General features: G+C 36.2%; 1 protein-coding gene across 3 annotated transcripts; it reads right to left on the reverse strand.

Moving 5' to 3' along the window:
* Nucleotides 1-68: 68 nt before the first annotated feature.
* Nucleotides 69-15,726, reverse strand: LOC106877175 (5'-3' exonuclease PLD3). Of its 3 annotated transcripts, none has more exons than XM_089359256.1 (10): nucleotides 14,832-15,726; nucleotides 10,079-10,206; nucleotides 9,308-9,488; nucleotides 6,950-7,073; nucleotides 4,628-4,761; nucleotides 3,301-3,498; nucleotides 2,772-2,911; nucleotides 2,423-2,585; nucleotides 1,723-1,825; nucleotides 69-444 (listed from the first exon to the last, which is right to left on the reverse strand). In XM_089359256.1, exons 2-10 carry the CDS (start codon nucleotides 10,162-10,164, stop codon nucleotides 284-286), a joined length of 1,290 nt encoding a protein of 429 aa, XP_089215382.1. In that variant the 5' UTR covers nucleotides 10,165-10,206; nucleotides 14,832-15,726; the 3' UTR covers nucleotides 69-283. The 3 variants fall into 3 exon arrangements, with proteins under 3 accessions (XP_089215382.1, XP_089215383.1, XP_089215381.1); XM_089359257.1 differs by lacking the exon at nucleotides 14,832-15,726 and adding an exon at nucleotides 12,469-12,639; XM_089359255.1 differs by lacking the exon at nucleotides 14,832-15,726 and adding an exon at nucleotides 10,831-10,866.
* Between the last annotated feature and the right edge of the window lie 192 nt (nucleotides 15,727-15,918).

Consider the following 15,918-nt stretch of genomic DNA (forward strand, 5'->3'; position numbering starts at 1 on the left):
GAAAAGTAGACGTTAAATGATGATGACGATAACTGGATGTTTGAGAAGTTACATGATGGAAGTTGGTATACAGCTGACACTTATGACAAGATTATATTTATTTAACAAGAAAATGTGATGATATTTTTACAGAAATCTATGATAAGTTCTTGTAAATTATTATGAATTTAGAAATCAGGTTAATTTAGCTGTTTTGCTTTCTTGAAAGTAAGTTGAGATATTGTAATATTACACTTGAGTATAAAATTATATTTTGGAATATTTATTGACATTTATTCTGAGATTATCTTCTTTTGACGGGAAATGAATATTTAGAGTTCCAGTCTCTTTGAAAAACAGCTTCAAGTTGCTGGCGCAAATTTACTTTTTTCGTATCTGTTGGTCTGACAATCAATCCCAGTCCTGCTGTGGATGTAAAGTAATCACCACTCCAGTTGGACGTTCCTGCAACAAGATAGTAAAAGAAATATAATACAACTCTTTTCAGTTTGTCAAAATCTGTGTTTAGGAATTAAAGAAGAGTGTAATAAATAAAATACTACAAAAGGATAAAATGGGTTCAAATCACACTACACCCAGCTGCTACAATGATGTTGCAGTCATCATTGCAAAGAGCAACATATTTCTTTTCAAAACTGATAGTTTTTTTTTAAGGTTTAGTAATCAACAAAAGGCAAGTCTCTTCTACTATGTCCCTAGGCTGAACAAAGCCTTGTGAGTGGATTTGGTAGACAGAAACTGAATAAAGTCCATCATGTATCATTCCTAAGCTAGTGTTAGGAACATAAATTGTGACTAAGGTTTGGTGGAAGATTTTAATTCAAAACTTATGAAAACAAAATATTTGTACTACAGAGCCAGGGGCGGTTTCAGCTGGGTTGGTATCGAAAGGGTTAAGAGGAGCATCCAGTTAAAGAAACTATGCCAAAATATAGTCCTGAAACCCACTGAATAAAGCAAGGCAATAACTTTGAATGAAAGCTAACTTGATCCATTTCAACCCCTCCAAAGGCAAATATAATAGGTAATATTTTTTTTATTTATTTATGCGCCCTTTTAAAGCCTGGCCATGCCCATGGGCCCGGTTTCTATGGTGTATGTGCCCTCCCCCCAGCTGGAGGGGACGCCAGTCCATCGCAGCTTTACTAAAAAAACAGGAAGAAAGACTGAGAGAAAGTTGGGGCGAAAGAGTACAACAGGGGTTGCTACCGGCCCCCTACCGGAGCCTTGTAGAGCTTAGGTGTTATCGCTCAATAAACATACACAACGTCTGGTCTGGGAATCGAAACTGTGATCCTCTGGGACATTGTGCCTCCAAGAAATAATAAGAGAGGCAAAATTAGTAGAAGAGAATGTAGTGAATCACTTCTAACTGAGCAGACCTGTGATCAAAGTATTTAAGCAATAGCTATGACATCTCTTTCTTTCTGCAACAACATGTAGTCTTGAGGGAGATTAAACAGATCAAGCAATGGCACACAGAGTTTGCTTTATTGATGTTCTGAGGTGTGATTAATAAAGTGGTTACCAGGAATTTGATAGAAGCAGATAGCATAAGTGACTGGGAATTGACAAATGGTAGATTAATAGTCATAAGAAAAGAAAAAAACTTTCTCTGCATTTGAAATGAATTCAAATTTCTGCTATATGGGTAACAACTGAATTTCAGAGTTCATAATTGTTTTAACTTCTTGGAAAAAAAAGTAATGAAAACTATTTTACCAATATAGGCATCAGTATCTGTCACCATATATTTGTCATGGTTAACACGTGCAAAAGGAATCTTATCCTGTTCAGGTGTAAAACTTGGAACGCGGAAGAATTTCTGAAATTGCAAAAGAAATAGCAAGATAACATTATGTGTAAGAAACGTGATGTTTGTTGGTGGCATGCATGATGAGGGCAGAAAATTTGGTGAACATTGAAAATATGAAACGAGTATAACCTTTTGGAGACAAAATGCTAATTTACATCAAAAGGCTGAAGAGAAGTCATCATCATTTTCACATCTACTTTTTCATACTCATGGGTCAGATGGAATTTGTTGAGATAGATTTTAATATGGCTGGATGCTCTTCCTGTCATCAATCCTCACCTGTTTCCAAGCAAAGTAATATTTTCCCATAGTGGGGGAAAACTTTGTGAGGACTGATATGAAAATGATAAACTCCAAAGTTTTTTTTTTTTAATTTTAATTTAAAATTTTTTTTATTTTAAAGCATTACAAGGTCCTTAGAGCACTGAAAATGTAAGAGCTATTAGAGAATAAAATGGACGCTAGAGAGAAGTCAATAGATGGTGACGTGCATTAGACTTAAAAGACTAGAGGTCATACTGAAGAGGAAAACAACTGGTGTTGGTGCCACATTTTAATAAACAACAACAATAAAATCAAAACGCATCAAAAACACAAAGTACATACCACTTGAATTCTAGCTCGTCCAGTACCACTCAGAGCAGCCAAAGAATTAAGGTAATTGTCTACACTTGGCTTTGTGTGTTTCCACAAGCTACACATCATGAAGACTTCAACACCTTTGTTAAATGACACATTTCTGAGGGCATTATCAATAACTGGCCAGTATCTGGTAATGAAAGGAACAAAAAGCTTTTAAAAATACTATATATTTTGTATCGCACTGGTATTGAAAGAGATTAGGTTGTCTATTCTCCACTGGAAAAGGATTTTGGAGATATTTGGTCATAAAAGCAACCGTATATTTACATAAGTAAAAGAAAGTAAAACAGTGATGACATGAACAACAACATACTTTTTAGGATAACTGTATATAAGAGCAGGAGCATAATCCATGACAGCAATGTGGATAAACTTCTTAGCAGAATAGATAACATCCAGTATTGCATCGATGTCACCTGTTCGTCCATTTGCACAGAAAGGCGGAGGGGAACTCTGGAAAAAAAATGGGTTTTTGATATATTTAAGAAAGAAATAATATATTTTCTGAGGTCATAAGAAATTTTGAAAAATACTTAGGGAGGAGAGAGTTTTGTGGCTACAGTCTCGCATGGCTTGACAGGTCTACACAAGCATGGTATATTGCCAAAGGTCTTGGTCACCCGTCACTGCCTTCACGAGGCCCAACACAAAATTAAAAGAAAACGGATATTTGTTTTCCTGAAAGTAGATAGAAATAAGCAAAGTGATGTGTTTTGTCCAAGAGAGTAACTTATGAGAAACAAAGAGTGAATGCATAACTAATTTCTCTATAAACTTAACAAATTTGACACATATCTCTTAGTGTTTTTGGTATGAAATAAACTTTGGTAATAGAAACTTACCGACAAATATGTATTATAATTGGTTTTATTGAAATTCACATTCAGAGGATTGGTTTTATTGAAGTTAGTACTGTAAGAGTTTGGCCATACCCTCGGCAGTTTCTCAACTTTACTCAAATACCAGTAGACATCAAATAACTTCCCCATATCTTGTGAAAGAGAACTACAGTTGGAGACTATGGCACCCATTTCTTTTATCTGAAAATAAATAAAGGACATTGTATTTTTTAGAAACTTATAATACAATATATAGAAAGAGAATAATTTTTCCATTGTCTTGTTATATTATTTTTCAGAATATTTTTTTCCCTGGCAGGATTCCTCATATCTCATGATATTCTTTTATTCTTTTACTTGTTTCAGTCATTTGATTGTGGCCATGCTGGGGCACTGCCTTTAGTTGAACAAATCGACCCCCAAGACTTATTCTTTGTAAGCCTAGTACTTATTCTATTGGTTTCTTTTGTTGAACCGCTAATTTAAAGGGACATAAACACATGAACATCAGTTGTCAAGCAATGGTGGTGGTGGGGGGGGACAAACACAGATGCACACACACACACATATATACGATGGGCTTCTTTCAGTTTCCATCTACCAAATCCACTCACAAGGCTTCGGTCGGCCTGATGCTATAGTGCTATAGTAGAACACACTTGCCCATGGTGTCACATAGTGGGACTGAACCCAGAAACATGTGATTGGGAAGCAAGCTTCTTACAAAACAGTTATGCTTGCACCTATATGCTTACTTAATTCTCATTAAAACTCATTTGTAAGTCATATTTTCATATTGTCATTGCTTCATATCTACGGTTGCGCCAACCGAATAATACATAAAACATTAGTCTTTAATATCATCATCATCATTCATTATTGCTTTAACATTGACTTTTCCATGATGGCATGGGTCGGATAGAATTTGTTGAGATGAATTTTCTATGGCTGGATGCCCTTCCTGTCACTATCCCTCATTTGTTTTCCTTGTAACGTAATATTTTGCCATAACCTGACAGGTGTTCATGGAAGATTAAAACTGAAGGATATCATTTCCATGACAACAGCATTCACAACTATCACCTGATGTAAAGGCAAGGTGACAGTAACATAAGCACACATATATACTAGGGGCTTCTTCCAGTTTCCATCTACCAAATCTACTCACAAGGCTTTGGTCATCTTAGGGCTATAATAGAAGACACTTACACAAGATGCTCCACAGTGGGACTGAACCTGAAACCAATTGGTTGGGAAGCAAACTTCTTATCACACAGCCACATCTGTACCTAACACACAAGATGGAAAAAAAAAAAAAAGAAATTCTTACTTGAGTGAATGAACGCCAGTCAAGGTTATTACTTCCAACATAAAAGTGCTTTCTGTCAATAAGCCACATCTTGGTATGCAAAATTCCAGCATGCATAAGTTTTTGCACATTTAAATTCCGAACAATTGCAGAAGCTAATGTATTTAAAAAGAAGGAAAAAGAAGAGAGAAAGTAGAAAAAAAAAGTAATTAAAATCATATCATTTCCAAATTAATGAAATTATCAATATATTCCTACTGCTTCTTTTAATCATTTAAGAGCAAAATCGGTACATATTTCATCTGCCTTTTGTGGTATCAGTTACCTCCAACTTCTACTTGGAATTACTTCCTATTAACATCCATCCATCATTATCATCCCTTCCTGTACTATTTTGTACCAATCACCTCCTTTCTTTGCCTGCAGTTAGCTCTCCTTCTCCTCTGAGTTACATTCTAAACCTGCCACACTTCATCTTTAATAATTCTCATATCTGCTAACATTCTCAATACTCTCTCATATCCTCATCAATGCCCCCCATTTCACCATTGTCACCTCATTCACTTTAGCCCACCTTATGTATCTCTGACCTCCATCTCTGTCACTGCATATTTCTCTACTTTCTGATCACTCTACAGCTTTATGATAATGTTCTCTGTTGCTCCCCTCCCTTCCTGTACTACTACTTGTCATCTCCTTCCTGAGCCACTTTTATCTCTCTCTGATATTTACCATCAACCACACCTCCACCCTTGTTCATCACTCAACACATTCACTCCTACCCACCATCTCTAACTATCTGTTGCTCTCCGCTTACACTTTTATGAAATTACTCGCCCTCTCCCCTGATCCACTGTTTGTATTCTCTCTTATACTTACCCTCTTGTACCTTCAATGCTCACTGATATCCCATCACTGTTATCTTTGTCTTCTTTCTAGCTGCTCCCACCCATCCTTATAGATGTCAGTATGTGACAACCTACAATTTTACAATTGCATGTGAGAAAGAAGGGTCACCATCTTGTACGTAAAACGACAAGAAAGATAAAAAGTTATGAGACATTCATAATAAGTCAACATATTTATTACTGGATGTAATGCGTTAACATATAAGAATGGTTTGAAAGAAAAGGCTTGTAACATATTACATGAACATACTTCGCAACCATGTCTCAAAGCAAATGAAGCGAATATGCGCGCATGCATAAGTGTGTGCAAGTGGCGTGGCTCCATGGGTACACCTAGGAACCGACAGGCGAAAGGAGCACAAAATTAGAATTACGTTCGCTTTATATAAAGGATGAACTTGATTTCTACGTCATCTGGAAGTTAATTGGAAGCTTCTAGAATATCCGAGAATTTTCAAGAAGGTCGAGGGAGATTACTCTTGTTAGATCCCTTGTCCCTTCTGCTTTCCTGCTTGACCGCCAGGGTTCACTACAAGACAAAATGCTCGATGGCGTTTCTTCTGGCTTTTGAGGTTGACTTTGTCTTTCATCCTTTTTGGGGTTGATGAAATAAAAGTACCAGTTGCTGCATTTGATTTGTCCTCTCCCATCAAAATTACTAGCCTTGACCCCTGCAATGGACTAGTGCCCCATTCAAGGGTAATGTTATGATCTCAGTCAATTATATACCATAAAAACAAAACAACCAGCCTTTATAAGTTCCAGGGCTTGAGATAAAACAAGAAAACTTCAACATTGAATATCATTACATGGTTTTTGTCATCTCAACTTCTGAATGTACATTGATGTTGTTATCTCTATCAAAGTCATCATCCCAATGATGACAACTCACAAAATTTAAAAGCAGACCAAACCACAATATAGGTATCGCATGCTCTGACTGTCATTCCGTACTTCACACAGTCACACATCATCATCATTTAATGTCTGTTTTCCATGCTGGCATGGGTTGGATGGTTCGACAGGGGTTGGCCAGCAAGAGAGCTGCACCAGGCTCCAGTGTCTGTTTTGGTATAGTTTTTATGGTTGTATACGCTTCTTTATGCCAACCACTTTACAGAGTGTACTGGGTACTTTTTATGTGGCATCAGCCCAGGTGCTTTTTATGTGGTACCAGCATGGGTACCTTTTACATGGTACTAGTATGGGTGATTTCTATGTGACACTGGCCCAGGTGCTTTTTACATAGCCCCTGCACATATATATTGTTTATTCCTGGCTGAAGGAAGCCATTGAGAAGGGAAAAGTATTGAAGAAAATCCTACACTACAATGAAACATTTATGATAAATCCGTTTGTCTGTCCTCATTTGTCCCCTCTGTGTGTAGCCCCTTGTGGGCAGTAAAGAAATAAGAAACATTTATGATAAAGTTACCTTCTTTGACGAGGATTTTTGTGTCAGTATTAGGAAAACGTGGGTTCGCTTGATTCTGGACAATTTTTATTGTAATTTTCCTATTCTTTCCAGCATCAATGAGTTTTTTAAAAATATTCTCTCCCTAAAGTAAAAGAAAAGTTATATACAACTAAAAAAATAATAAACACACAGCCAAAAATGTTGAAGTTATAATCCTAGAAATGTAGAGAAATAAATAGATTTATGTAAATCCAACACTACACAAATGTCAAAATTGATATTTCTCAAACGAACTAATTCTAGCATGGAGAAATCAGGGAAACAAGTGTATAATAAAAGGAAATGAAGACAGTGAAAAAGAGCAGAGAATCTGAAAGAAGTAGAAGACAAGAATATTCAGCACAAATATTACTAAATTTTCCCAACCATCTGAATTAATTATTAGTATGTATTATTATTAAGGTGGTAAGCTGGCAGAATTGTTAGCATGCCAGGTGAAATGCTTAGTGACATTTCATCTGTCTTGATGTTCTGGGTTTAAATTCTGCTGAGGTCAACTTTGCCTTTCATCCTTTCGGGATCAATAAGTTAAGTACCAGTTGCATACTGGGGTCAATCTAATAGATTTGTCAAACAGCTTATCTGCCTCCCTTGAAAATGTTGGCCTTGTGCCCAAAAATTCTTTTCTACTCAAGGCACAAGGCCCGAAATTTTTGGAGAGTGGGGGGCAGTCAATTAGATTGACCCCAATACACAAATGGTACTTAATTTATTGACCCCGAAAGGCATAAAGACAGACGAAATAACGCTAAGCATTTCACCTGGTGTGTTAACGTTTCTGCCAGTTTGCCGCCTTTTTGTGCCAAAAAACTGAAATGAAATATACATTATTATTCTTGTGAATAGTTTTGTTGAGTTAACAAAGGGATGTGGGTTCAAATCCCACATGTACTGGAAAGCCTACTTTTTCTCTCAAGGGCTTATATGTTCCATTATTCGACTATTTCCTTAGTCATTTGCACGGTGATCGCTATAAGCTTTAAAAAAATACCATTATTATTATTATTATTTTTATAGATGACTAGCAGAAATACCCGGCTTTGCCCAGGTTAAAGAGAATAATGAAATCTAAAAACGCCGTCTAGACTACGCAACCCTCAACTGTTAGTAGCTACGATACCATATTTCTACATTAATAACTCTCCAATCCATGCCAGCATGGAACATAGCCATTAAGTGGAATGCCAGTCTCTCATCTAGGAGGGCCTTGAAATCAATGTTACCAACTGGGGACTATGTGTGTCGCAGTGATAATAAAAAGACCCAAAGGAGGTCTGCAACGAAATAATTTTACTCAACACTTTGCAAGTGAATCAGTGGAGGCAAAGATGTGTCTCATTAACTTGACAATTTATGCACCACATTGCAGAAATCCCAATGTAAGTATATCTGAAAGGGTAGTCTTACACCGTTGTACCGTTGAATTACAAATAATGCTCATCTGTTATGTTCGGGTTAAAATTTCATCAACATCAAAAATATATGAATTTTCATGGGAGTTATGGCCGTTATACATAGAATATAATTTCCAAATTTCATAAAGATCCGTTCAGTACTTTTGACGTAGTTTTGGATAAGAAAACAAATGACTAATGTGTGTGTTTGTGTGCATGTGTTTGTGTGTGATGGGTGTATATATGTATAGATATCTGTATACATGTATATATATGTATATATGTGTACATATTACATGTACATCTATATATATATATACATCTACAAATATGTATACATATACATGTATGCATATAGATCTATATCTATATATATCTATGCATATACATCTCTTTCTCTCTCTCTGAAAGTATCTGTAATTACAGTATCGAAATGTGATTGTTTCAGTTAGTCGAATAACGTGTACATATACATCTATATGTATACATATACATCTCTCTCTCTCTGAAAGTATCTGTCACTACAGTATCAAAATGTGATTGTTTCAGTTAGTAGAATAGTTTCATTTTTAAAGTGAAAGTATTTGACATGAGTGTTTTTGTTTCACTTTTGACACGTAATACTTAAATAGTGGAGGAGATATTATGTTGCCGTGGGCTCGAACTCTGCAAGAAGTTAAATTTTTTTTTTGACTAAAACACAACTGGAACCCTAAGTAAGGCATGTGTAAAATTTGAATGAAATTGGTTGCGTAGTTCTCGAGTTTTAGGGATTCACACAGACAGACAGACAGACAGACAGACACACATTCTCATTTTTATATATATAGATAATATATACATGCAAGATGGTGTTGAATAAATCTTCAGGATAATAAACATAAAAAACAAATTAACTAGAGGTGAAAATATGAACCCTTACTTGCCAAGATGATGATGAATTGTACACATCTTGTGCTTGCAGTGACCAGTAAAAAGAGGCTATTTCAATTGTATGCTGAGCATTTTCAATCAGGGACATGATGCCATCATAGGTAGACAGGTGTGATGGTGAACCTGGAGGATAGGTCAAATTTTCAGGAACACTCTCAGCTAAGGATATCCTAGAAATAAAGATACAATGGCCTTTGATTAGTCAAGTTGAGAAAGCTTATCAAATCTATCTGATATATATTTCTATAAAAGTGTAATTAAATGCAAAAAAAAAAAAAGTCAACAGCCCAGGAGGGGCTTACAACCACATGGTTCTGGGTTCAGTCCCAATGTGTGGCACCTTTGGCGAGTGTCTTCTACTATAGCTTCGGGCCAACCAAAGCCTTGCGAGTGGATTTGGTAGACAGAAAATGAAAGAAGCCTGTCATATATATATTTGTAGATATGTGTGTGTGTGTGTGTGTTTGTGTGTCTGTGTTTCACCCTCCAACATCGCTTGACAACCGGTGCAGTTCAGCAAAAGAGACCGATAGAATAAGTACTAGGCCTACAAAGAATAAGTCCTGGGGTCAATTTGCTCAACTAAAGGTGGTGCTCCGGCATGGCCATAGTCAAATGACTGAAACAAATAAAAGAATAAAAGAAAGCCTGATCAAATCATGTTACTCAACTTGTTGAGCATTACTCAACCTATTGAGCATTACTCAGCTACTGAGTCACCTTTAAAGTATGACAAAGTATTAAAGTCATCTGTACTTACATACATTCTGTAGTCATCTTTTCAAACAGGAAGCTGTATGAGCCTAACACATTCAAGTACAGCGTTAATATTAACCGAAAAATCATAATAATAATCCTCCACTCAGCCAATGAAGTCTTCCACAAAAACTACAAAAAGAGACAAAGAAAAAATGAATTTTGAAAATCTGAAATGCTGTACACCATTGTTAAATATAGCGATGCAGAAATGGATGTTCATTACTTGAAACATTTCTATCAATTTTGGGAGTTTTTTTTTTTGTTTTTTTACTTTGGGCAGGAGTTGTCTACTATAGCCTTGGGCCAGCTAACCAAAGCCTTGTAAATGGATTTGGTAGACAGTAACTGTAAGGCGGCGAGCTGGCAGAAACGTTAGCACGCTGGGTGAAATGCTTAGCGGTATTTTGTCTGTTGCTACGTTCTGAGTTCAAATTCAGCTGAGATCGACTTTGCCTTTCATCCTTTCGGGGTCGATTAAATAAGTACCAGTTACGCATTGGGTCAATATAATTGACTTAATCCGTTTGTCTGTCCTTGTTTGTCCCCTCTGTAAGAGCATATCGTGTATATATATATATATATATATATATATATATATATATAGAAATATAGTTGAATACGGAGCAAATGCCGCTATATGCCTACGGGCATAAAGCATAGTGGTTAAGAGTGTGGGCTACTAACCCCAAGATTCCCAGTTCGATTCCAGGCAGTGACCTGAATAATAATAATAACAACAACATTGAAAAATACCTTAAGAATGAAAATGATCATTTAGTACAGTTAGATTAATCTGTCTTCAACAGTCTCACTATATCTCTCACATAAATGTCAAAAGGTTCACGTTCTCTCTATATGGATATAAATTCTCCACTTTGTGGTCTTAACAACTATATATGTATCGTAACTTTCCAAGTGTCAACTGCATTGCTTTTTTGACCTCTGTCTGATGAGATGAACATGGATCACACGCGTAAATATATTTAAATAATACAAGACACAATCATTTATATTCAAGATGTGCCTGAACTGTATGTTGAAACAACTGTCATCAACATCATCATCATCATCATCTAACGCGTTTTCTACGCTTAGCGTGCGCACGCACACACAGATAGACAGACAGATGTAAAGACAGGCAGACATAAAAACAGACAGACAGATAGATAGATGTGTGCGTGTTTGTCTGTAAAATAGAATATTGTAGTTGTGATGAAGCATAGAGCAATGGTGTTTATTTCACAAAGCCATTTATCACACGTATTTGGTGCTAAAAGGAATGTAAACAAGAGCAAAACCAATCCAAACACACACCAACACACATTGTTTATATTACAAGAGTTGTTTATTTTCGTGACATTTAGAAAGATATAAAATCATCATTGTTTAACGTCCGCTTTCCATGCTAGCATGGGTTGGACGATTTGACTGAGGACTGGTGGACCAGGAGGCTACACCAGGCTCCAATCTGATCTGGAAGAGTTTCTACAGCTGGATGCCCTTCCTAATGCCAACCACTCCGAGAGTGTAGTGTTTTTACGTGCCACCAGCACGAGGGCCAGTCACTTCAACATTTAAATTTAATTTGCCAAAATATTTTTGTCGCTTTGAGACCGCGACCTGTTCGGAGTGGCTGTGTGGTAAGTAGGTTGCTTACAAACCACATGGTTCTGGGTTCAGTCCCACTGCGTGGCACCTTGGGCAAGTGTCTTCTACTATAGCCTCGGGCCGACCAAAGCCTTGTGAGTGGTAGATTTGGTAGACGGAAACTGAAAGAAGCCAGTCGTATATATGTATATATATATGTGTGTGTATATGTTTGTGTGTCTGTGTTTGTCCCCCCCCCCCCAATATTGCTTGACAACCGATGCTGGTGTGTTTACGTCCCCGTAACTTAGCGGTTCGGCAAAAATGACCGATAGAATAAGTACTAGGCTTACAAAGAATAAGTCCTGGGATCGACTTACTCGACTAAAGACGTGCTCTAGCATGGCCACAGTCAAATGACTGAAACAAGTAAAAGAGTAATATATATATATATATATATGTATGTATGTATGTATGTATGTATGTATGTATGTGTGTATGTATATATGTATATATATATACATACATGCATACACACACACATACATACATACACACACACATACATACATACATATACTCATGTTCTAGGCATTCTAGAACGCGCTAAGTTCTATTTTTTCTTGTTAGCATCGTCACACACACACACACACACACACACACACAACTGGTTGAGTGAATAGTTTTACGTACTGTGTTTGTGTAAAAGTTGACAAAGACAATCACCTCACTTTTGGCAATTATGGTGGCATTAAAATAAAATAGGGCACGACTGAGGGAGACCTTATTGCATATAAAACATACTTTTATTCCCAGTTCACAACATCGTCAGGGACAGTTCAGTTTTTTTTACAAAACCTCAATAATCCTTATACTCGTCCTTCGTCTCCTGACACAGAATATAAATAAATAAATGAAAAGGCTGAAAGAAAATCTCCTACATACGAATGACAGAAAATATATTTTCCCGTGACTAAATTGTTTCAAATTATGACGTAAGGCCACCAATTTTAAGGATAGGAGACAATTCCATTAAAATGCCACAATACTTAACTGGCGCTCTATTTCATTGACCCCGAAAAGATTAAAGGGTAGGTCAACCTCCGCGGAATTTCCTATTACTAAATTAATAATTGATGAGAAAATAATTTATCAGAAACTTTAACGGCGGTCCTTTACAATATCTGGATGAGGCGACGGCATCATTCGCCTTCTTTAGCCTAGCATTTTTATCCTCGTAACGGAGGAAGAAACTTTTGTGGGTGAAGGGGTGCCATTTTAGCTGTTTTCCTTTAACAATCAGCCCTTTAAGGATTCGAATTGTCAAAAAAAAAAAAAAAAAAAAATCTCATTATTGGAGAATAAAATGATCGGGTCGATATAGATGGTATATACATTACTGAGGATTATTTTCTGTCCAGATGGACTATATGTAATCTGAACCTTTCCCCCCTTGTTTTATTATTTTTTTTTACGGAATCCCACGTTTTAGGCTATGGAGATTCCGATTCTGAAAAAAAATTTTCAAAAATCTCAATTTCAAAATTTCGATCCCCCCCCCCCCGGTTTTTATATAGATCCACAGGGTAAACCTAACCCTAACTCAAACCCTAACCCTAACCCTGACCCTAACCCTGACCCTAACCCTAATCATAACCCTAAACCTAACCCTAGTTTTGTGAGATTTAGCTGTTATTTCTAGCATGTAAATAGCCTGCTGGGGGGGGGTGAAATTTTTCAAAATATTTTTTTTCATTTTCGGAATCTCCATAGCCTAAAACGTAGAATTCCGTTAAAAAAAATTAATAAATAAGGGGGGAAAGGTTCAGATTACATATAGTCCGTCTCTACCTTATTTTCAAAAGTGCAAGGGGTCATTTTATACTTTGAAGTCGTTTGAAAGTGGATTATGGAAATGTAAAAGCTACTTTGAAACCTAATTAATGTGTAATTTCTAAGTTTTATTTATGCAGATTTTTTTCCCTGGATAGTGAGTAAATAAAAATTAAAAGATATATCGGTAATTTAAAATATTTCCCCATTAGGGCATACTTCGGATCTAGTTCAAAACGGGGGCACCAGTATTTTCTTAACGAAACACTAACGAAACACTTTGAAACTTGGGACACTGGTAGAATGTGTCATATAACTGAATAGACGTCAGTGATTAGTAGAAATTATAGAAATAAGACAATTTTTTACATGAAATAAATTCGAATACAAAAATTTTTTTCTGTTCTATAACACAAAATAGATAAGTATACGAAGTTTGAAAGTCTTTCGGTACCAAAAACACTACATAAAACATAAATGAAAACTGGTGCCCCCGTTTTGAACAAGATCCCATACTTCTTAATCAATAAGCCAGTGGGGGATTCTTTTCAAATTCTTTCCAACCACCAGTTCTTTTTCAAATTGTCACCAGATTATCTTCAAGTTTACAACTCCGATGAAGTTTAACTCGCCGATGACAAAAATCACATTCAATTCATTTTTAGTTTTCACTAAAAATCTAAAGTTATAAGCCGAGTGGCACTATTCATTATATCAATAATCGATCAAAGCTGATCTGGGACTAATCAACTATAATAAGCATTCCATTTTTTTCCCTTTGTCAACTCTACTCTGCCATTCTAGGCAGTAACTTTCGTTTTCTTTCTGTCACACCGCACTCATTACACCCTTCATAGATCTGTCTTTCAAGGACATTTTTAATCCATCTAGCTTTCACTAGTAATTATATAGTTCTTTTCATATCTAGAATGCATTACAGGAAAATTAATCAATCCCAGTATTTCATTTAGTTATTCTATTTTATCGATTTCAGAAGGAAGAAAGACAAACTTGATTGACTTTGACAGGATTTGAAGAGGCAACTTATCTTTCTCTCACACACACACGCACAGGAGAGAGAGAGAGAAAGAGAGAGAGAGGGGGGATTAGACAGAGTTAAAGTTGTTGCCATGGTAGGATCGTTAAAGCATCGATATTTAGTTATGATATTTCGCATTCTGAGTTCAAATTCCTCCGAAGTCAATTTTACCCTTTTTTCTTCCGAGATCAATAAAGTACCAGCAATTTTTTACATTCTATCATCACAAACAGGCAATCAATAATATGAAGAAATTACAAAAACAAAAAAAAAAAAAGGAAACTATTTTTCTCACTTCTCTGCTCTGTTTTCTTGGTGACCGGGTTATATCCCAACGTGATGACTCTAAATGTATACAAACCGGAGTTGGTGAGTTTATATAAACAACTTGTGTGACCACGTGATTTCCAGGGAAACTTAATTGTTGACAAATGTCAACTTAATCTAAAAGCAAAATAATGTTTATATTGGTATTATCTTATCTCAACAGATACATATAAAAACGGAAAGTTCAAGTTATCGTCAAATATTTTATTTGTTGTAGATAAAGAATTATGAGGATGTATCGAAGCAGTTTCATAATGTAAGATAACCGAATGACTAGCGAACTCAATTTGCGGCTGCATCTTTTTGGATCTTTCTGATTTGGCGGGTGCCACTTTTTATTTATGTTTTATTTGGTGTGTTTTCTACCGAAACACTTTAAAACCTCGTATACTTGTACATTTTGTCTTTGGAGCTATAGTAGAAGACACTTGCCCAATGTGCTGTGCAGTAAGACTAGACTTGAGACTTCATGGCTGAGCTTCTCAACCACACAATTGAAATGTCTTAGTATTGCCTTTTGTTGTTCTTTTTTTCTTAATGCATGCATTTGTGCTGACCTTTTAGCTACATATCTGGTTGTATCTGCGTAAACAGGACTACTAGAAAGAATGTTTTACAGCTGTCTTTTTACATTGATTATTTAGTCTGCCGTTTCCTTATCTCATGGATTATAATATTTTCTTTTTCTTTTTCTTGCCAACTAGGGTAAATATATATCACGCTAAAGCAAGGCATCTGTTTCTATCTCTCAGTCTTACTTCATCTCATCACTTGGCATAAAGTAGCCTCCTTTAATTGAGGTATTCTATAGTTAAGTAACTTGCAAGACAAGACTTGTTCAGTTGAAGGGTTTTTTTTCTTGTGAGTTACTTGGTGACCTAACTGGTGCCAGTGCTGCAGAAAAATCACCCAATGCATTCTTATTTCTTTACTGCCCTCAAGGGGTTACACACAGAGGGGACAAACAAGGACAGACAAACGGATTAAGTTGATTATATCGACCTCAGTGCGAAAACTGGTACTTAATTTATCGACCCCGAATGGATGAAAGGCAA

Source organism: Octopus bimaculoides, chromosome 11 (assembly GCF_046866305.1).
Source record: "Octopus bimaculoides isolate indiv1 chromosome 11, ASM4686630v1, whole genome shotgun sequence".
Classification (NCBI taxonomy): Eukaryota; Metazoa; Mollusca; class Cephalopoda; order Octopoda; family Octopodidae; genus Octopus; species Octopus bimaculoides.

Coding starts and splice junctions, on each gene's coding strand:
- LOC106877175 (XM_089359255.1), bottom strand. CDS start 10,851: ATGATCATTTTCATTCTTAAG. Junction 7,074..9,307: donor ATTCATCATCATCTTGGCAA/GTAAGGGTTCAT, acceptor CTTTTACTTTAG/GGAGAGAATATTTTTAAAAA. Junction 445..1,722: donor AGATACTGATGCCTATATTG/GTAAAATAGTTT, acceptor ATCTTGTTGCAG/GAACGTCCAACTGGAGTGGT.